This window comes from Capricornis sumatraensis, chromosome 1 (assembly GCF_032405125.1).
Source record: "Capricornis sumatraensis isolate serow.1 chromosome 1, serow.2, whole genome shotgun sequence".
Classification (NCBI taxonomy): domain Eukaryota; kingdom Metazoa; phylum Chordata; class Mammalia; order Artiodactyla; family Bovidae; genus Capricornis; species Capricornis sumatraensis.
Window position 1 is genome coordinate 60865607 of NC_091069.1, and position 23421 is coordinate 60889027.

The 23421-nt window shown below is 48.8% G+C and overlaps 1 protein-coding gene across 6 annotated transcripts in view; it reads right to left on the reverse strand.

Annotated features, from left to right (window-relative positions):
• UXS1 (UDP-glucuronate decarboxylase 1) overlaps positions 1-23421 on the reverse strand; it is a 56727-nt gene that overhangs the window by 11588 nt on the left and 21718 nt on the right. For all 6 annotated transcript variants that reach the window (XM_068964180.1, XM_068964188.1, XM_068964152.1 and 3 more), the window contains exons 6-9: positions 12142-12322; positions 5595-5699; positions 3301-3360; positions 1610-1731 (exon numbers count right to left, since the gene is read on the reverse strand). In XM_068964180.1, the coding sequence (XP_068820281.1) occupies positions 1610-1731; positions 3301-3360; positions 5595-5699; positions 12142-12322 (468 nt within the window). The remainder of the gene's footprint in view (positions 1-1609; positions 1732-3300; positions 3361-5594; positions 5700-12141; positions 12323-23421) is intronic.

Here is a 23421-nt window from a genome sequence, read left to right on the forward strand (position 1 = left end):
CTATTTGTGTACCATCTTTATTTAGCTCCGAAAAGCCAAGAAATACTCCCACAGACTGAACACAAAAGCAAACAGCCTACAGTCTACAAACTTACCACACAATAAAGTGTAATTATGTCCCCTCACGCACTCGAGTTAGTGTTCTTAGGCACCAATACACGGAGGCTGTTCCTGGGAGAGACCGGTTTAACTTTTGGTGTCAAAATACTCTGGGCTCAAAAATGATACAGGTAGCACTGACATAACTACACTACCCTGTGTAAAACAGATGGCCAGCGGGGAGCTGCTGTCCAGCACAGGGGGCTCAGCTCGGTGCTCTGCGATGGCCTGGAGGGGTGGGGCGGGTGGTGAGGTGAGGTGAGAGAGCCTCAAGGGGGAGGGGATACATGTACACATAAGGCTGATTCACGTTACTCTACAGCAGAAACCAACACAAGACTGTAAAGCAATTACACTCCAATTAAAAAAAAAAGACGATATAGGTATGTCTTTTCTAAAACTGATTAAAATAAATGAATAATACAAGTCAATTGCCCCAGAGAAACTTTGAAAGCGATTAGTTCTGCCAAGAAATATGAAATATGCAGAAAAATGTAAATACCTACATCAACGAAAGGTTGTTCTGTGGGTCTTCAACACTTGTAAACGTTAAAAATGTAAGGGAAAAAAGGCTCTGGTAATTGCACGGCCCCTCAAAAAGAAACAAGTGTTCAGGGCCTCCCAGCCCAGCCCTGAGTTCTTGGCACTGGGTACCCAGGAAGCGCCCACCCCACCTTGCAGAAAGCCCATGACCAACTGAGCTCCAAATGGGCCAGGATGATGAACCCTCAATCCAAGGCCACTCCCAGGATGGACGCCTGCTAATCTCTCACTCCTCAGAGCTCTCAGTCTCAGAGGTCTTGTCTCAGTCCAAGAGAGAGGCCTCTCTGTCACAGAGGCCTGCCCTGAAAACACCTGGCCACAGTCATCTACCTACATGGCCCTCCAGTAAAGAGTACATCAGTGAGGACCCCAGAACTGATCAAGCACAACGGATGGCCTGGACATCTCTTTGGTGTCTGCACAGCCTTCAGGTGGGTGGGACAACGGCCTGTGAGCAACAGCTCACGGCCCAGGGCAGACAGCGGGAAGCCAGGTGGGAACCCACACCCCCACTCCTCAGCTGGGAGTGAGCAAATCCATAACACGGAAAGATCCATGGGCAGGCCGCAGCACGGGGTGACTAAGGAGGCAGGGACTCAGAGGGTGAATAACAATCCCTGAAGATGCCCACATGAAAGCAAAAATGAAGTATACCCACTAGGTAACAGAAAGAGAAGTAAAAAGTTAAAAAAAAAAAAGTGTCCACCGACCCAGAGGCCTTGGGAAAAGCGAAGCACTTATTATTAACTGCTGATGGGCGGTTAGTCATAAAGCTCATCCAGCTACGCTGGGGTCTTCAAAACCCAAGCCTTCATCCCCAGAAATCATTTTTTAAAAGAGACATGGGAAAGGCTGCTGACAGCACTGTTAATTTACGACAGTGGGGAACCCGTCCCTGGACAGGGTCAACCACGGTCAACTGTACTCGATCTAGCAGTGACCTGTCTACACCACCAGCCCCCGATACCTGCTTCATGTAGGCATAGCACATGGTCTCGGCGACTCGCTTCCCTTCGTCATAGCAGGCTCGGGGTCCTATGGGATTCACGTGGCCCCAGTAATCCTCGGTTTGTGGGTGGACTTCAGGGTCTGCGGGAGAGCGGGGGATGGTGGTGGAAGAGGAAGCGCTTTCAGAACCTCCCTTTGTTCAAGTTCACATGTTTTACAGACAGTAGATAACGATGATGCAAAAGGGAGTTTGGGAAAGACCAGGATAAGCATCTCACCTGGAAAGACACCTATCAGAGGGGATTTGGGATTTCTGCTAAGGGCGTGGCAGGCTGGACACCCACAGAGAGGCCCTGAATCCTGCAGAGGACCAACAGAAAAGGGTGGGCACAGATACCTGCTCCTCGGCTGGCACCAGTGGAGCGGAAATGCCAGAGGTTCAGAGGGGGTGCCAGCTTCACCCCCTCACAAAGCCGCTTTGCTACTACAACAGTGAGGGTGCAGGGACACATCATCTCAAACCCGTCCCCCCTTCAGCATGGGGGGCCGGCAGACCAGACAGGGTTGCCTGCAGGCACCACTGCTGGAGCACACCCGGGGACCTCTGAGAGTCACCCTAACATCACTCACAAGCTGACGTCAGAGGCGAGATGCTAAGTGAGGGTAGTAGGGGGTGGTGGAAAAGACGTCCAGGGAAGGATAGGGACCATCAGGGCACTGAGACAGGAACAAGGACACAGCCTCGCTGCCTCTGGGACACATGCTACAAAGGGCCTCCTGGTACCGCGTGGGGACCTGCCAAGCTCTGCAGAGTCCAGAGGCGGGAAGCACAGGGACACAAGGTCCCCACCTCTCAATGCCTCTTCCTGGAGCTGGTGGGAGGAGGGCGCTGCCTGGATGTCAGAGTTGTGGGGGTGTTCTGCCTTGCCAGTGGAGGCAAAGAGCAGAGCTGCGTCATCAGAACTGCAGCTTCTTGATTTTTTTCACTTATTTATTTTTTTAAAAGGCATCTCTTCCCACATTGCCCTCTCACTTCCTGGCAGTGACAGCAACGCCTGGAGAAAATCACACTGCATTAGCATCTGGCTTCTGCTGCACCCACTAACTGGTTCTCCAGAACCCTGCGCCTGCGGGCAAGGGTGGGCAGGAGCCCCTGAGTGGACGGGGCCCTCAGCCCCGTCTGAACACTCATATCCTCAAGGTTTAGGGCGGGGAGGGCAAAGCAGGCGCCAGGGTTTTCTAGCTCCGCCTACTTAAGGCTCTCTCAGAAGCTACACTAAAACAGCGGAGGCAATCAGCACACTTTTGTCTCCCCACCATCTGTCTCCTAATCCCTGAGCTTTCAGGGTTTGGAGAGCGGAGGGGGTGGGGGGTGAGGCTGCTTTCACTGAAGAGCAAACCCTCTGGCTGAACCAGCAAAACCTCCGTGATCTGACTCCTGAGGTACCTCTGGAGCAAAGACACTTCTGAGGATTTTTAAGTGGCTGCTGCTTGTTGGCAAGGTGACATAACCCAGTCCTGGTGGGGGAAGGTCCTGCAGCAGAAGAAGGCGGCTCATCCCACCCGGAGGACGGAACCCCCTGGTCGCTGCCCTCTGGAGAGGAACAGCCGGGAGGGCCTTTTGGAAACAAGTCTAGACTCACTGGTCCCTTTTCCCTCCTGCTGTGACAGGAGCCAGCTGTCCAGGGGGCTGGCGTGATGCCCACTCACCTCCGTACACCTCTGAGGTGGAGGCCAGGAGTAGACGGGCTCCAACTCGCTTTGCCAGCCCTGCAGAAACATGACAGGACACCGTCAGCTTCAAGGATCAAGGAAAACACAAGCGCACAGGCAATTCAAGGAATGTTTTCGTACAAATGGTATCTGGTCATCCGTGCATTGTACGTTATCCACTCTTACTGCATCTACTTTGGAATCTAAATTCAAACTGTAAGAAAAGCACAAATGAACTCCCAGAAACACAGCAGTTAGCTGGACATGTGTAACTGTAAACAGGGCCAAATGCACGGTCTGTGGGCTTTATTATAAGGTATGACTTGGGGAATTTTATAAAGATCCCTTCACCTGAACGTAGCAACCAGCACTCCATCAGGTAACTACCCCTACCCGCGTAGGCAGAGGGCAAGGTCCTTTGAACCCTGGCTGCCACTCTCTCCCTGATGGTCAGCCTTCTATCCTCTGCTCCCCATGTGCCCTGGGCACCTCCCACTGTGCCCAAGACCGTCTCCTGTTCAGGCACCTCTGCCCCACTCCCTCCTTCCTTTGAGGTCCAGCTTTCACAGTATCTTCTCCAAAGCAACTGGTCATGTCTGTGTCTAGCTCTGACCCCTTCTCGCCTTCACCCCTCCCAGCAAGAATGGACTAGAGCATTGTCACCTGCCATGCTCAGGTCAAGCTCTAAGACAGCAGTCCCCAGCCTTTTTGGCACCAGGGGCCGGTTTAATGGAACACAATTATTCCAAAGACGCGGCGAGGGTGGGGGGATGGTCTGGGGACAATTCAAGCACATTACATTTATTGTGTACTTTATTTCTATTATTATTACACTGTGATATACAGTAAAATAATGACACACCTCGCCAGGCGCAGCTTAGCTGTCACTTGCTACTCACTGGCAGGGTTCTGCCATGAGTCCGCAGCTGATTTATTTGGGTCTCTGCAGTCATACCTCTCTGCTAGTGATACTCTAACTGCAGCCACTCCCTGGCACTAGCATCACTGCCTCAGCTCCACCTGAATCAACAGGCAGCAGAGTCTCGTAAGGGGCTCTCAACCTAGGCTCCTTGCATGTGCAGTTCACACTGGGGTTCATGATCCTACGAGAATCTAATGCTGCCCCTGACCTGACAGGAGGCAGAGCTCAAGCAGAAATGAGAGTGATGGGGAGCGGCTGTAAATACAGATGAAGCTTCACTCACTGCTCACCTCCTGCTGTGCAGCCCAGTTCCTAACAGGTCATGGACCAGTACCTGGAGTCCCTGCTCTAAGGCCATTTCAAGGCATCAGCTTTGGGAACCTCTCCATCCCCCGTGGTCGCCAAGTCCCCGACTGTAAGCCTCATCTGACCTACCCCCCGTCAGCGGACAGGAGGGAGCATCCTGTAACAGGTGGGAGGACGGTCATCTTTCTAAACATCGTGAGCATGGTAGCTGTTTCTGCACTGCCTCCAGCTCCACGTGGAGGCAGGGTGGGGGGCTGGAGAGAGTTGGGGGCAGGTGCGTTCAGTGCTAAGAACAGGGGCGTCTCCACCAGGTGACCTCACAGTCAGGACACCAGTGCCCTGAGTTAGAGAAAGCGTCCTTCACCTTCTGCAGAGCCTGCTGCCCCGAAGGTTTTGTCTAACAGACCGTGCTCCCCTCCCTGCTGCCCTTTTATCAAATTGAAATGCAGGGCTATTTCCCAAACCCAGTTACAGAATCTGCTTTAAATATTCCATAATTAAATCCACTTTTCACTTGACATTTAAAGAAGTGGTTCCTGTCTTCACTTTGCACCTAATCAAAACCCTTGGTTCTGAAAGCCATGGAAAGAGAAGCGTCTCTGACCTCAGCCACCCATGTGCGTGTGGCCCACTCTCTGGGTTTGTCTGTGGGCTCACATGCAGCCACCCGGGGCAGTGCTCACGCCCATCTTCCGCTTTCAGGGAGAGGCCTGCAGTTAGTCTGGAGCTCAGTTTCCTCAACCCCACGAGGAGGCTCCTCCACCCTCAACTATGTGGGCCCAGCCCATGCCCACCTCACATCAGAATCTACAGCCTCCCTTCTAGCCCCGAGGCACACGTGCCACAGGTGCAGGAGGGGCAGGCGGCCACTTGGAAGGCAGGGGATGTCACTGAGGCAACGTAGACCGATTCCCACAGTGACAGACCCCCATGTTGAGTTGTGACGGCAAATCCAGTCACCCTGAAAGCACGCATGGGGAAGGGGGGATGAAGAACACAACTGTCAGGATCCAACACCTGGGCCCGACACCCTGACCGTCTGCAGGACGAGGGGCTGACTCACCCAGCATGTTCAGGGTCCCGATGGTGTTGGTCTTCAGTGTCTTGATGGGGTTGTACATGTAGTTGGGAGGAGAGGCAGGAGAGGCCAGGTGGTAGATCTGGTCCACTGTGGGGGATGGCGGGAGGCAAAACACACCTGTTACTTCCAGGGAAAACGCTGGAAAACGCTGACCTCCCAGAATTGGACCGTGTGAAAACAGTGCTCATGTATCTTTCAGCGAAATTCTACTTTTATTCTTCTTAGAAACTAGCTTACTTATGCGGCTAGAAGAACTTTAAACAGAAACAAAGTCTGATCATCTGGAACAAGAGTGTGCTGGGGCCCCTCACGTGGCCTGTTCCCCTCTACCTAGAATCGGTCTGATCGCCGAGTAGACTGCTCTCTGAGAAGATCTATCCGGATGAAGTGCTCAGATTGGAAGGCAGACTGAGTTCTCAGACACAGAGAGAAGTGTGACTATCAAGATGAACGACATTCTAAGTTTATAAAAACAAATCTGACACAAAGGGTAGGAAAGTGTGGGAGATGGGAGCTTTTGTTCTGTTTCTACTAATCCTCCATATAAACACCAGATCTGGAGGTGGTTTTAGAGCCAGGAACAGCAAAATGTCTGGATCCCACATGACTCCCCTGGTGGAGGTAACGCTTTGATGTCTGTGCCCTCGACCTCAAAAAGGAATGAATGCATAAAAATCTAAAACAACATTCATACAGAAACTTAAAGGTGTCCAAATAGCTAAGATAAGTTTGAAAAAGTGCAAAGTTGAAGGACTCACATTTTCTGATTTCAAAACACAATACCAAGCTATAGTAACAAAAGGGTATGTTACCGGCATAAAGACATAGAGACCAAAGGATCAGAGAGGACAGCTCACAAATAAACCCTCTGTGTATGATCACACGATCTCTGATAAGGGTGCTGAGCCATGCAGTGGAGAAAGGACAGTCTCTTTGACAAATGGTGTTGGGAAAACTGCACATCCACATGCAAAAGAACAAGACTGGACCCTGATCTTACACCACACACAGAAACCAACTCGAAACAGACTAACAGCCTAAACACAAGGCTTAAAGGAATAAAACTCCCAGAAGAAAACACAGGGGAAAAGCTGCATGACACTGAATTTAGGCAAGATTTCTTGACTCTGACACCAAAAGTAAAGGAAACAGAGCAAAAATAGACAAATGAAACTACATCAAACATTCTGCCAGGATCAAAGGACACATCAACAAAGTGAAAAAACAGCCTACAGAATGGGAGAAAATACTTGCTAATTATATGTGATAAGCTCATATTCAGAATATATAAAGAAGTCCTAAAATGAACAACAACACAAAATCAACCAACTTAAAAGATGGCAAACACTGAATTATTGAATTTATCATCCAAAGATGATACACAAATGGCTAATAAGTGTATGAAAAAATGCTCAATGTCACTTATCAGAAACACCCAAATCAAGACCACACTGAGGTATTGCCCCACATGGATCAGGATGTCTACTACCAAAAAACCCCCAAAAAAGTAACAAACACTGTCTTCAAGGATGTGGAGAAACTGGAGCCCTTGTGCAGTGCTGGTGGGAAGGCAAACACTGCAGCCACCATGGGAGCAGTGGGGCATTCCCTCAGAATATCAGAAATGGAATCGGCATAGGAGAAGACATTTCACTCCGGGGATTACAGCCAAGGGAATGAAAAAGCAGTCTCAAAGAGATGCTCGCGCTCCCACATGCCCAGCGGCATTACTTACAGTAGCCAAGAGGTAAGAGCCACGCAGTGTCCCTGGACAGATGACCCAACGAGCAAATGACTGCCCCCTTCGCCCCTCCTGGGAGGGCTAAGGCACACCCTGTAACACTAGACCTCATGTTGCCCGTGTCTCCTTCCTACAGGGACACATCCTGCCTGTAACAGTAAGGGCCCAGTGCCCTCGCCAGTCACTGACAGTCTCGGAAGGAATTACGGGCAGGACGGGAGGAAACTTCAGAACAAGCATAAAAAATCAGTCATGAGAGGTGCTAGGAAGATACCACGAAGCAGTAAAAACCAAGGTGAACTCTCACCACCCAGGAAAAAATGCTCAGAGCCTGCCCACTGCAGGGCACACTGCACCCAAAACAAGCATGATGTTCAAACCCCTGAGTTCGGGGAGGGCGACTGGCATGGCAATCCGTCTGTGCTGGCTGCCAGCCACCAACTGACTCTCCTGCCACTCTGTCTCGTGAACAAGGCTGCATGCCGGAACCACAGCTGGGAAAACAGGAGCCTTGAGAAATGAGCCCGAAAGAGCTCAAGTTAAAGAGTGATTAAAACAGTAAGTTCTTGAGTTCTCCTTTCTCACATAATTAACTTAAACAGGTTCAAAGTAGTGTTCTTGGCAGGCTGTGGGCATGTTATTTTTATGCTGGGAGGAAGACGGGCCCAGGGTGGGGTGGCCACAGTGCACTGGCCCTCCTGTGAATTCTGAAAACCCAGGCAGTCTAACCCCAAATGAATGAATTCAGCACACATGAGACACAGATACAGAAAGAAAAAGCACTCAAAACTAACAGCTCTTGAGATAATTCAAAATTACTGCTCAGAATCCATACCCCCCCCCCAAAAAAATCAAGTGCTATCTCCTACCAAAAGGGAAATCCACAGAAAGACAGACGGGATATTTATATCTTCCTGCAGTATTTTTCTTTATACCATGTTTTTTTAACTAAGTTCCCCGCGTGATCTGTGTCAAACCTCTGCCGTGTCACGGCCACTCATGGCCACATGGCACACACAGCCTGACCACTGCTCCCCGACACCAGCATCTGTGACGCAAAACAGGGCTTAAGAAGATACAGAGCTTTTCAAAGTGTAAAGACCAAATTTCTCTTGGCACGGAAAATTAAGAGTGGGATTGTGCCTTGACTTCATATCAAATAATACTGACTTAATGCCAAGGGGAGGCTGCCTGCTTGAGGTCTGGCCCAGCCCCGGATCAGCCACCAGCTGGCATGCCTGCCCTGCCCCCCCCACCATGATAACAGGTGGCAACCAATGTGCTGGCTTCCCTGGAGGAATTCCATGTTACATGGAGGGTCTCTGAGCTCCACAGACTCTGCGTTCAATGCTTACACTTGCACCATCGCTGTAAGTAAGAAAATTTCTAAACTATTGAATATAATTCTACAGAAACATTCCAATCTGAGGGGCACTCTTCAAATGACCACAGAAACATGGACCCAAAGCTCTCAGCAAATGCCGTTTTCAGTCCCACCTCTTACCATCACCTGGCAGGGTTGCAGCGGGGAGGCAGGTGGGGGGGTGTGGTGGGCAGTTGACAACTCCCCCCTCCCAGGTCTCCCCTTGGATTCCTCTGCCTGGCACAAGCCACTAACAGAAAGGGCCCAGCACCCAGGGCTAACAGCCCACCCGACCCACACGTTCAGAGAACTAACTGTGTCCACCAGAGAGGTGGCAACAGTGCCCGGGACATGGCAGAGCACAGCGGGGTCGCTACTGTCAGCTGCCCGTGGCTCTGCGCTCCTGGATGTCCTCCCAGGGCACCGTCAGGCCCAGGACCCAGCTCCCCAGACACGAGGGCCTCTCTGCCTGTTTCCTTCTCTGCAGACACGCTGCCCATGAAGTGGGGGGACAAGCTCTCAGGGAAGCTCTGGGGAGTCACAGGCTACACACATCAGGAACCCAGACACAGGCCAGGGTGACGACAGCAGTGACCTCACATCCGTCTGGGCACTCCCGAGCCACGCCCACTTCCTGGACGGCCAGAACACAAGCCCCGCCCCCAGCAGCATAGGATACCGAAGCTGCGCTATGTTCACGGCATGGGGGAGACATGTCTGCAAAAAGACCTGGTGCAGCCGCACAACAGAACACGACTAAGTGCCAAAAAGCAAAATAATGATAAAATAATAATGAAGCAGCAATGCATGAATGATACAGAAAGATCACCAGGATACAAAAAGCAAGAAGGAAAAAATTCAGAGCAACACAAAAAATGCTACTTTCTCTACTGTGGGGAAGAATCATGAATACCTGCTTGTCTTAACTGGGTCACAGAAGGAAACTGCAGATGAGCGAACGTTAAGCGCACTCTCCTGGAGTGAGGTGGCAGACAGAGGCAAGAGGAAGACTTTTTAAGGAATTTCTTTTTTTTTTTTTTTTAATTGAACCATATAGTTTATATTGCCTATTAACCATACATTTAATCTAAAAAGATCACATTTAAAGACATTATTAGATGTTAACAAGAACAGAGAGAGCATTTTTGGATAAGAGGATTAATTTTCTATTTTCTTTTTTATACTTTTCCAAATGTTCTGTAGCATCTGTGTATTACTTTTATCACTAGCAAAGAATCATCTTTTGAAAGGAGAGAAAAAAATTAAGATTCTCTTCTATGTAACTTTTAAAAATTTTATTTTTTATTATTTCTGGCTTTTTAGTTAGTTAATTATTTCTGGTCTTTGTGGCTGCTCGGACTTAGCTGCTGTGCAGCATGTGGGAGCTCCCCAGATCAGGGATCAAACCTGTATCCACTGCATAGAAAGCCAGACTCTTAACCCTTGACCGCAACATTCTATCTCTCAGCCTCCGTGATCCTCCCATCTCTGCAGACTCCACTTTACCCATCTGTGTCCTCTGCACATGGATCAGAGGTATTTAAACAGTCATTCTGGTAACTCCATGTCCCTGCTACATCTGCTCCAGGCCTGATGTTGGCTTTGCCTCTTCAGACTGAGTCTGTACTGTGGACATGCACCATGCACCAGGCACAGTGGGGATAAACAGGCTGGACACAAGCTGCGCTCGCTGCCCTGTAGCCCTCGGGGTCAGCCTCTGACCTTGGTGTGGTCTCCCTGGTTGTCCCTGGGTTTCCCTAGAGACTCTTCCTTACCCAGGGCCCTGGGATTCCTCTGGTTCACCTGTTGTCCTCGGAGTCTCCACTGAGAGGAGGGGGGAGTGAGGTGGGGGGAGGGAGGTTCCAGGATGGGGTTCCCTCGTTGTGAACCTGGGCTGGGGGCATCCCTCCATGTTGGTCAGGCTGTGGGAAGGCTCCCTGAGGAGGCTTCAGGGGAGAACTGGGTGCTCTGGGTGGATTTTTAGGAGGGCTCATTCCCCCCGCCCCCTTGCCCCTTGCTGGAAACCTGTCACTGAGAATCCCCTTCATGGGGCTCCTGGAGGGGAAACTTAACACAAGGGCCCCCGACCCCCAGAGCTGAGGCTGGGACTTACAGCCCGTCCACACTGTCCCAGCCCCTGGGCAGCTCCCACTCACTTCCGCCCAGCTGGGGTTCTGGGTCCAGCACCATCGCGGGATCCCAGGGGCAGTGTGCCCTGGGCCCTCCATCCCCTGCAGGAGCGGAGAAAGCGGCCAGCCATCAGTCTGCTCACTCCCAGCTGTGAGGACAGGAGGGGCTACTCCAGGCTCCCAATCGGTCAGACCAGAAACCTGAAGTCCACCTGCCCATGAAGACAGCTCCTTCCTCTTCCAGCTCATCTTCCGAGGGGCTCCCCCTCCCTTCAGGAGCATTTGATCAGCTCTGAGAACCTGGTCACCGCCTGCTGTCTTGTTCCTAGGGCCCTCTCCTGGGACAGACACCTGCCTGGGTCAAAGGAGCTGTCCCGGGCCACAGCTCAGCGACCACCATTGCGGCAGCCTGGTGTCCACCCCACAAACCACACACACCCTCCACTGGCCCTGGCTTCTCAGAAACCTCCCATGTCCTGAATGGGTTGGGGGGGTGCGGAGAATAATTCACTTTACTGCTTCCAGAGCCAGTCTGCAGGGTAGATTCGACATCAGAAACTTAAACGCTGTGGTGGGTAAAATCCAGAATTGTTTTAAAGCCATAGACAATCCGATTAAGTTATTTCAGTGATTACAATTCCTTCCAAAGCAACAACTTTATTTCCTAATCCTCTAACCCCGACAATGCAGAAGCCTCTGTCGCAACCCCTGTGATTACAATAAGGCTTCCTGTCTGACCATTTCATAATTCATCACCACAAGGGGGCCCTGAGGCCACTGTGCCCGCCCAGACCCGAGCCACCCCAGTTATAAGCTCCTCCTCCACACGGACCACCCCGTCCTGAGTCCAGACAACAGCTACTTTCCCACTGGAAATAGGAAATCAGAATAAACCACAGCGGTCACACTTTGAAAATAACAAGATGTATGCCAAGAAGAAGCTGGTAGAGCTCTGCTGGGGAGATGAAAATCAAGTGGTACCACTGGGACCGTTAAAACCCACACAGCATGCCAGCCCGGGAGACAAACAGACCAACCCAGTCCCACAAGATGCTTGTCAAAGCAGGAGAACATTGCTTCCCTGCTGTAAATATGAGATCAACAGCCAAGTAACAGTGAATCCAGACCACTCCCCAATCCAGTCTCCATCACAGAGGCCAGGGTAGTGCCCGAGATGTGGTGAGACTGTTTCCAAAACCAGACGGGACTCAGCATGACCGAGTCAGCCACCCATCCGAGGGCCCTGTCGAGCCCACCACCCACCAGGCACAAACCAACACAGCAGCCCTCGCTCACCTTCGATGTACAGTGGCTCCACCACGTCGTGGTTGATCAGTTCAAAGTTCTCGTGGCCAATCCAGTGCTCCACGTTCCTCTTCCTGCCGGTGAAGAAGTTGTCCACCACAGTCACTTCATGACCGTCCATCATGAGTTTGTCTGTGAGGTGGGAACCCACAAAGCCTGCGCCCCCGGTTACCTGCGTGGGGACAGCAGGGGAGAGCACGGTGATCACTCCGTACAAGGGATGTGTACCAGTGTATCCCTTACTGAACAGGGGAGGTGTGTGCGGGCAGAGAAGCGTGTGTGTGTGTGTGTGGGGGGGGGGGGGTGTTGTGTGTGCAGGCAGGGGTGTATGTATGTGCGGGCAGAGGGGTGTGTATGGGCAGGGGAGGGTGCATGTGTGGGCAGGGGTGTGTGTGTGCAGGCAGGGGCATGTGTGTGCGGGCAGGGGGGTGTGTGCGGGTGGAGGACGGTGTGTGAGGACAGGAGGGTATGTGCAGGGAGGGGGTGTGCGGGCAGAGGGGTGCGTGCGGGCAGGGGAGGGTGTGTGAGGGCAAGGGGTTGTGTGTGCGGGCAGGGGAGGGTATGTGAGGGCAAGGGGGTGTATGTGCGGGCAGGGGAGGGTGTGTGAGGGCAAGGGGGTGTGTGTGCAGGCAGGGGAGGGTGTGTGAGGGCAAGGGGGTGTGTGTGCGGGCAGGGGAGGGTGTGTGAGGGCAAGGGGGTGTGTGTGCGGGCAGGGGAGGGTGTGTGAGGGCAAGGGGGTGTGTGTGCGGGCAGGGGAGGGTGTGTGAGGGCAAGGGGGTGTGTGTGCAGGTGGGGGAGGGAGTGTGCAGGTGGGGGAGAGAGTGTGCGGGCAGGGGAGGGTGTGTGAGAGCAAGGGGGTGTGTGTGCAGGTTGGGGAGGGAGTGTGCGGGCAGGGGAGGGTGTGTGAGAGCAAGGGGGTGTATGTGTGGGCAGGGGAGGGTGTGTGCAGGCAGGCTGTGGAGGTGCAGGTCCTCTGACTTCAGAGCAGGGAGTTGGACCTGTATATGTCTAGGCAGCCTGGATAGGTCAGTTCAGTTGCTCAGTAGTGTCCGACTCGCAAACTAAAATGGACTGGAATGGGTGAATTTAACTCAGATGACCATTATATCTACTACTGCGGGCAGGAATCCCTCAGAAGAAATGGAGTAGCCATCATGGTCAACAAAAGAGTCTGAAATGCAGTACTTGGATACAATCTCAAAAACGACAGAATGATCTCTGTTTGTCTCCAAGGCAAACCATTCAGTATCACAGTTATCCAAGTCTATGTCCCAACCAGTAACGCTGAAGAAACTGAAGTTGAACGGTTTTATGAAGACGTGCAAGACCTTTTAGAACTAACACCCAAAAAAGATGTCCTTTTCATTATAGGGGACTGGAATGCAAAAGTAGGAAGTCAAGAAACACCTGGAGTAACAGGCAGAATCCTGGCCTTGGAATGCAGAATGAAGCAGGGCAAAGACTAATAGAGTTTTGCCAAGAAAATGCACTGGTCATACCAAACACTCTCTTCCAACAACACAAGAGAAGACTCTACACATGGACATCACCAGATGGTCAACACCAAAATCAGACTGATTATATTCTTTGCAGCCAAAGATGGAGAAGCTCTATACAGTCAAGAAAAACAAGACCAGGAGCTGACTGTGGCTCAGATCATGAACTCCTTATTGCCAAATTCAGACTCAAATTGAAGAAAGTAGGGAAAACCGCTAGACCATTCAGGTATGACCTAAATCAAATCCCTTATGATTATACAGTGGAAGTGAGAAATAGATTTAAGGGCCTAGATCTGATAGATAGAGTGCCTGATGAACTATGGAATGAGGTTCGTGACACTGTACAGGAGACAGGGATCAAGACCATCCCCGTGGAAAAGAAATGCAAAAAAGCAAAATGGCTGTCTGGGGAGGCCTTACAAATAGCTGTTGAAAAGAAGAGAGGCGAAAAGCAAAGGAGAAAAGGAAAGATATAGGCATCTGAATGCAGAGTTCCAAAGAATAGCAAGAAGAGATAAGAAAGTCGTCTTCAGCGATCAATGCAAAGAAATAGAGGAAAACAACAGAATGGGAAAGACTAGAGATCTCTTCAAGAAAATTAGAGATACCAAGGCAGCCTGGATAAGTGATATGGAAAGTAGCAATTATGAGTTCAAAGTGCACTCTTCGATGGAGAGCCTGACATTACTAAAAGATCCTTGTTCTATATGGGTGGGACGCTGAGCATCACTGAGGGAATTCTAATTCTTTTAGAATCACTTTTGTAAAAAGTGACCAGAACATGTGTCTATTTGGTGAACTACCAAAAAGAAAGGACGTCATGTTTAAACTAGACTCAGAAACCTCATAAAAAGCTATGATCTTTCAAGCTGTTCAAGAACCAAATAAGAAGCAGTGGACACTGTGCAGATCAAGGCCCTGAGTGAGTAGCTGCACTGTTCGGTTGTGCCCAGTCAGAGACCCAGCCAAACAGGAGTGGGCAGCTTTGAATGACCACTGGGGGCCAGAGATCACCAGGAATGTGCTTCTAAAACAGACACCCAGCAAATGTGAAATGGCAATTATGACTGAAAAAAATTTCAACTAATGAAAAGACTTGATTCAGATAATGTAAGTAGAGGGGGCTAGATAAAGTGCATTTTGTTTTTGGAGGGTAGGAGCAAAAATAATAAACTGATAGAAGATACATTCTCTACTCATCTTGGCGACCCATCTCATCTTCTCCTCCTTCAAAATTCACACTCCTGTCACCCTCCTGTTCCAAAGTGAAAGAAGTAACAGTAGAGAAAACACGCACTCTTTTTACCTAAGGAGAAAGCATCTTAACCTCTAGGTCTACGGTTGTAAAACATTTACTCTGCATGAAGTCCTCTGTTCATAGAAAACCTGATGTGTCTTTCCAGTGTTTATCCCAGGTGTGAGCAAAGTTGCCTGGGGAGCAAGAGGGAAGGCTGACTGTGGCAGGGGCGGGGGGCACGGGGGAACGACACACCAGCCCAAGAAGAACCACCTGCCCACCACCGGAGGATGTGCTCAGATGAAAATACAAATATGAAGGTTTAGAACGTGCGCAGCCAAGAAGCCCTGATGCCCCTCAGTCTCCCATCAGCTGCATCTGTTCTCTGTCGGGAGCCCTGTTATTCTACTCCCCTTTACTTCAGGGATGAGAACCGACATCTCGGGGCTGGGGTTTTGGGCCAGGATCCCTGAGAAAGACACGTCAGCCTGTCCTGACCCCACAGGCTGCCCGCCACCTGTGCACTTGGCTGGGGCGCGTTTTACCTTCAGCGCTCCTACATTTTCATCTATACACCTGCACCGTGACTTGAAAGAATAATTTTCCGGAAAAGTAACTAACTTCCAATCTGGCTCACCTCTAGTGCCTGACTCAGGTGAGATTTCATTGTGTCTTACCTTTGTTTAATCGCATTTTCCCACAGTTTCTACATCAGTAAAATTACATCTTTTCAGAGGAAATTTCACACCTCTTAATGTAACTCTATATCGATATGCAAACACTTCCTAAAATAAGATATCCCATAACATACCAATTTTATCTCTGCACCTAAAATAACTGGGTGAGACCTGGGAGCCAGCAGAAAGGCAGGGTGTTAAGTCATACAGGACAGCCGCCAACATTTCACTAGTCTCAGTGGTGACAAAGAACTGCTTGAAGCACCACTGTTACTGTTTAGTTGCTAAGTCATGTCCGACTCTTTGCAACCACATGGACTGTAGCCCACCGTACTCCCTTGTGCGTGGGATTTCCCAGACAAGAATATAGTTACAGTTCAGTTGCTCAGTCCGGTCTGACTCTTTGCAACTCTATGGACTGCAGCAAGCCGGCAACCCTGTCCATCACCAACTCCCGGAGCCTGCTCAAACTCACGTCCATCGAGTTGGTGATGCCATCCAACCATCTCATACTCTGTCGTCCCCTTCTCCTCCTGCCTTCAATCTTTCCCAGTATCAAGGTCTTTTCCAGTGAGTCAGTTCTTCACATCAGGTGGCCAAAATATTAGAGCTTCAGCTTCTGTCCTTCCAATGAATATTCAGGACTGATTTTCTTTAGGATAGACTGGTTTGACCTCCTTGCTGTCCAAGAGATTCTCAAGAGTCTTCTCCAACACTACAGGTCAAAACAATCAATTCTTCGGTGCTCTGCTTTCTTTATGGTCCAGCTTTCTTTACGGTCCAAGATATATACATGACTACTGGAAAAACCATAGCTTTGACTAGACGGACCTTTGTTGGTAATATCTCTGCTTTTTTAATATGCTGTCTAGGTTGATCATAGCTTTTCTTCCAAGGAACAAGCGATAATTTCATGGCTTCAGGAGTGGTAAAGAAAATGCCTGGAGATGTGGGTTCAGTCCCTGGATCAGGAAGATCCCCTGGGGAAGGAAGTACCTTAGCCTTTCTTAAAATATGTTAAAGACTTTTTCTGGAGTAATTCCTTTCCATCTAAAGTATTTGTTTATGTAACACAGCTACATGTGTGCATGCTAGGTCGCTTCAGTCATGTCTGACACTTTGTGATCCCATGGACTGTAGCCTGCCATGCTCCCCTGTCTATGGGATTCTCTAGGCAAGAATACTGGAGTGGGTTGCCATTTCCTTCTTCAGGGGATCTTCCCAACCCAGGGACTAAATCCACATCTCTTACATCTCCTAAATTGGCAGGCAGATTCTTTACCACTAGTGCCACCATGTAACATAGCTGGGTGGTTATAAAATGTTTTTTCTACTCAGCTTTATCCCCTCAGGCAAGCAATTCAAATAGAAACAGAATGGGCAGAAGCTTGGCACTCAGACAGCTTCCTGAGGCCTCGCCCATGGAACGCATCAGGCCCTGCACAGCTCCGCTTGCCTCTGTGGTCCGTGATCTCAGTCCCACATGCTCCTGAGGGAGCCAGCAGGGTCCAGCTCAGGTCAGCACCCAAACTTATGCCTCATAGTTCATCAGCAAGAAGAAAAAAATGTCTTTTGGAGCAAATCTCTTCTTTGTGCTGAGGCTTCAACAATTACTGAGAAGGCTTTAAGTTTCAGCAGTCATATGCCAGCCCTGGGCTCCAAATGACTCTGAAATGAGACTTAACCAATGAGGTGGTAAAGAGTGAAAAACACTAAGCCTATTGACTGTAACTGTACAGAAAGTGAAATTAATTCCACAGGGCTCAGCATTAACAGGAAAACCATCCCCCCTGGCAGTGACAGGAACCCTCGAGAGGCTATGCAGGTCTCATATATCAGCACGGAGTGTCAGATTTTCTGATTACTCTGATGTGTGGTAGCAGGAAGATTAGGAAAATCAGCTTTTCGCTGATGTGTGTGTAGCTAAGTCACTTATGTTATATCTGACTCTTTGCGACCCCATGGACTGTAGCCTGCCAGGCTCCTCTGTCCATGGGATTCTCCAGGCAAGAATACTGGAGTGGGTTGCCATGCTCTTCCCTTCAGGGGACCTTCCTGACCCAGGGACTGGACCCTCTTATTGTCTTAGATCGAACACCTCTTATGTCTAACCTGAATTGGCAGGTGGGTTCTTTACCACTAGCACCACCTGGGAAGCCCTCTTCACTGATGTCTCTCCCAATCTGTGCCTAAAGGCTTGCATGTTTTTGATATGATAGAAAATATCCAGAACACAAGGGTACACAGGCTTCAGAGTTTGCTCGTGGTGAGATTTATGGAGCCACTCGAACAGGCAGGGACCTTCTGTAACTTCTAAAAGAAAAGGGAGGTTGTGTGCGGGAAGCAGTTTAACTCCGAGTCACGAGTGTCAACTCTGGTGTCTGGGACGCATGGTCCCTCAACAGAGATGCTGGCTATGAACAGACTCCTCCAGCATCCTAAACTTTCATACATCAAGGTCACAGGTCAATCAGGTGCTCCACATACCTGGTGAAACTAGACAACCACAACTGGTGAAAACGAACTCCAGAACCCAATATTTAAGTCTTTGGATTTTGTCCAAGGGTAAATGACAGATGAAGAAACCTTTATCCAAGAAAATCCACTAAAGTGCAGTCTGGACACAGGAGCCCCAGCCTGCTCACTGCCTCACCTTCCAACACCCCGCCATCCCCGTGTCCACCAGTTCACAGCAGGTGAGAAGGTGAGATTCTCAGGGACGGCCAAAAACAAGGGCTCCCAGTGACAAGAAGGGCAAACCCTGTCCCCAGCATTTCTCATTTCTGGTCCCCTCTGGCCTGGACTCCTGACCCCTGAGCCTGGTAGTCAAGTGCCCCTTTTCCCCACCCAGCTCCCACCTGCGCCCTAGAGCAGAAGCTCCTCCCCACCCTCACGAAAGGCTGTGACTCTGGGGCCCTGGTCACCCCTGCTCAGCCCCCATGTGGCCTAGGGGCAAGGCAAGAAGATCAGGGGCTACTCCTCCTGCCCCACCCCCTGCCTGTAAGCAGGGTTCACTCCCTCCTCCAGCTCCAGAGGTTTCCCGTCAGGTGGCTCAGAGACTGCTCCCTGGGGACAGAAGTCAATAAAGAAAGAGAACAAAGCTGTCCCTTAAGGAGCTGACTTTATTTGGAATAAAGGGGGAAAAGTTCAAGCATAAGGGGCACTGGGATGGAGAACAGCAAAGAGGGGCTGGTGCCCCACAAGGATAGCTGGTTCAGCAGGCAGACCCGGGAGACCCTGGAGCCCCCAGGGTCAGGACAAACCTCCACAACTTGGCTCAAAGCGCCCTCTGCAAAGGGGAGAGAATTTAACTGGGTAGGACCAAGGGACAATTTAGTAGGTCCTGATAAAAGGACGGACCACAGCACAGGCCAGTTATAGGAGCCTAACAGTTGCTGTGACCCCACACAAGGGGAACGACTCAACAGGGCCATCAGGGGAAGAAACAGTGACAAAGACTGCGCTGGGACCACCTTCCAGGATGACCGTGTCCACGCCCAAGGCTGCAGCCTCTGAGGAGCAGCCGCCACTCTCACACTCCAGAGGAAATTTATCAGCAACATAGACCAGCCAGGCCACTGAACAAACACAAACACACCAACAAACCAAAACACAACAGGCCTGGTGGGGAGGGGTGAACAGGATCCAGAGCTGCCGCAGGTCCAGCCAAAGTGGCCAGTTTTCTATCAAAAATGTCGAGGTGCACAAAGAAACAGCTGTGTGGGATTCACGCATAGGACAGCAACCAGGCGACACACCTGCCCATGGGACCCAGACGTCGGATTCAGTGGCCGCCGAAGCAGCCACCACAAGTATACGCAAAGAACTGGAGGAAGCCAGCTGAAGAAGCGGGGAGAGACTCAAGAGAAGAAAGCTGGAAGACAGAAATGGATGGAGATTCTGCCATCGAGTGCAGTAACCAGAGAGGAAAAGACGCCAGAGAGTCAACAATCTAGATCCAGCAGAAGAACAAACATGCAAATGTGAGGCCAGACCAGAGGGGGTTTATGCAACATGCAGAACAGACAGAACTTGAAAGGGAACGTGAGCAGAGCTTCTAACATGAGGTGCTGAGGACCACCCCAACATGCAGGTAATGGGAAAATACTAAGGAAAGAATAGCTGCAACTCCCCAAAACTGATGAAACATGGTAATCCACACATTCAAGAAGCTCCACAAGCTTCAAGCAGGAAAACGTAAACATGGGTAGACGCGTCACAGGCAGATATGTCATGCTAAAAATGATGACATCCAGAGACAAAGGTAAAGTCTGAAAGCAGCTGCGCTGGGCTGAATACTGTCCAGCAAAGTATGTCCAGGCTCACTGTATGACCTGTGAGCCTCAGGACGTGACGTCATTTGGAAACAGGGTCACTGCGGGTGTGATTAGCTAAAGTGAGGTCACTATGGAGGAGGGTGGACCACGAGTCCAGCATGAGACACAGGGAGGGCAACATGTGACAGTGGAGGCAGAGACTGGGGTGAAGCCCCATAGAGCAGGGGGCTCAGGGGCTCCTAGCCAAACTGCAGTGAAGAGAAAGGCCTGGAACGATCCCCCGCAGAGCCATCAGACAGGACAGCCCTGCCAACAGTGTGGGTGTAGACATCCAGCTTCCAGAACTGGGAGTGTCTGCTGGTGTAAGTTACAGGGTCGGTGGAATTGTTACTGCAGCCACAGGAAACTGAACAGGAGGAAAAGAAAATGACCCCTGAAGTGCAGGGAACCCCGTGACCCACTGCTGACGTTTCACAACAAATGACAGAGGAAGCAGTAGAGAGAAACTGCAGCCAAGACTTACAAACACCAAAGATGACTTCTAGAGATAAAAAAAAAAATAAGTAAGAAACGAGTGACTTCATTGCTAGCAGACCTGCCATACAAGAAACACTAAATTCTTCAGGCTGAAGGCAAACGATTCTAGAAAGCAGGGGGAGAGCAAAGTAACTGAGCAACTAACTATAAAAGGTAATACAATTGCATTTTTTTCTTCTCTTCTGAAATACTTTCAATTTAACACCAAACTACTTGGCACAGCATTGTGGACACACTTATGGCCAAAGAACTAAACACTTACTGGTTAAAATAAAAATTTTATATGTTTTAGCACTACAACAAAAAAGAAAAAGCCAGTTGAAAACAATATGTATATAATTGTATTATGTATCCCTATAAAAAATGTATTATCCTTAAAAAACTGTGCTATTTATCCTTATAAAATATAGAAACATATTTGACAACAATAAAACAAAGAAGGTAGGTGAGAGCAAAGTCGTTTGCAGTAAAGAAATGACGCCAAAGTTAATTCAAATCCACAGGAACAAAAAAAGCAAAGTGGACTTGGTGATAAAAAGATTAACATTCTGTAAAGAAATGGCAACCCATGCCAGTACTCTTGCCTGGGAAATCCCATGGACAGAGAAGCCTGGCGGACTACAGTCCATGGGGTCACAAAGAGTTGGATACAACCAGCAAGTGAGCAGCAGCAGCACACACGGTCTAAAGGGGTCACTGGAGACTCAAAGGTGTAACACACTGAACGTAAAAATGTAAAATACAGTATCACAGAAATAGCAATAAGAAAGAGGGAGTGGCTGTAATGCTACCAGACAAATAAAGTTAGAACAAAAAATGTTCACAGACAAAGAGGGGGCACTGTGTAAGGATAAAAGAGTCAATCTATCAAGTGAATACAATAGGTATAAACATTTACACACCTAACAACAGAGATACAAAATATGTAAAGCAGAGCTGAAAGAGCTGGAGAGAAACAGAGAATTCAATGACCGGAAACATCAACATCTCATTCTCAACACTGCACAGAACTACGCAGCAGAAATGAAGGAAATAAACACTTGAAAAGCACAACAAGCCCGCGGGACGTGCCAGATGCCTCTGCAACACTCCATTCAACAGCAGTGTAATACAGTTCTTCTAACACATTATTGACCAGGGGATCTCTGTAGAAACCAACACCTGTGTCAGTAATTTGTTATATAAGTGAATATTGATACATCTCAGATCAATACCATTTGGGTAACAAAAGGCATATTAATACATCTCTGGTCAAGTTGTTAAGAGAACAGGAAATATTCTCCAAGACAGACCATATTCTAGGCCACTAAACAAGCCTCAATAAATTTAAAGGGATTCAAATCATACAAAGCATGTTCTCTGAGGATAAGGGAATGAAATATAAGGCTACAGTCTTATATTTGTTGTTTAGTCACTAAGTTGTGCCCAACTCTTTTGCCAGCCCCATGGACTATAGCCCACCAGGCTCCTCTGTCCATGGGGTTTCCCAGGCAAGAATACTGAGGTGGGTTGCCCATTTCCTTCTCCAAGGGATCTTCCTGACTCAGGAATCAAACCCATATCTCCTACATTGGCTGGTGGATTCTTTACCCCTGAGCCACCTGGTAAGTCAAGTACTGTACTGTGTATCTACTGAAAAAAAAATCCACCAGTGCAGCTCAAACCCATGTTGTCCAAAGGTAAATTTAACATGAAATCTACACAAAGTCTTCCCAAAAAGTAGAAGAGGAAGAAACACTACTCCACTTATACAAGGCCATTACACCTCTGAGACAAAAACTAGGAAGAGACATCACAAGAAAGTGAAGTTACAGACCAATAGCTCTTGTAAACATAGACATAAGAATTATCAAAATACTAGCAAATCAAATCCAGCAAGATATGAAAAAGGATTATACATGGTAATCAGCTGAGATTTATCCTGGGTATGCAAGATGGGTTGCAAAATGAATAAACTAGGAAGAGATGGGAAATGCCTTAGTCTGATAAAGGCACCTCTGAAAACCCACAGGTAACACCATATTCAATGGTGAAAGGCTGAAACCTCTCCCCTGAGATCAGGAACAAGACAAGGAGGTCTGTTCTTCTCACTTGTATTCAGGATCAAGTGTTAGAGATTCCAGCAAGGACAATTAGGCAAGAGAGTGCAATACAATGCATCTATACTGAAAAGGCGGAAGCTAAACCACCTGTATTTACAGGTAACATGACCTGCATGAAAATACTAAGGAATCCACTTAAAACTATTAGAACTCATCAGTGAATTCAGCATGGCTGCAAGACATTAAGAAAATACAAAAATTAATTGTGTTTCTATTTACTAAGAGAATTTCTTTTTTGGTTTCTTTAGTCACTAAGTTGTGTCCAACTCTTTGTAAACCAATGGACTGTAGCCTACCAGGCTTCTCTGTCCATGGGCTTTTCCATGCAAAAACTGGAGTGAATTGCCATTTCTTTTTCCATGGAATCTTTCCGACCCAGGAATGGAATCCACGTCCCTGCATGACAGGTGGATTTTTCACCACTGAGCCACCAGGAAAGCAACAAGAGAATACATAATACAAAAATGAAACTGACAATTCAATTTATACTAGCATCAAAAAGGATAAGACACTTTAGAATAAATTCAATGAAGGAAGTACAAAATTTATATTCTGAAAACTACAAAAGAAAAAATTAAAAGAAAGTAATGAAGACCTAAATAAATATAAAGACACCCCGTGTTCAAGAACTAGAACACTATTAACATGGCTATATGTCCCAAACTGACCTACAGATTCAATTCACCTCTATCAGAATCTCAGCCAGCTTCTTTGTGGAAAATGACAGGCTGATCTTAGAATTCACAAGAAACTGTAAGGGGTCCAGAACAGTCAAAACTATCTTGAAAAAGAAGAACAAAGTTGAAGAACTCACAACTCCCAATTTTAAAACTTACTACAAAGCTACAGTAATCAAGACCGTGTGGTCCTGGCACAAAGACAGACATCAGTCAATGGACAGAATTGAGAGTTCAGAAATAAACATTCGGGTTTATGGACAGT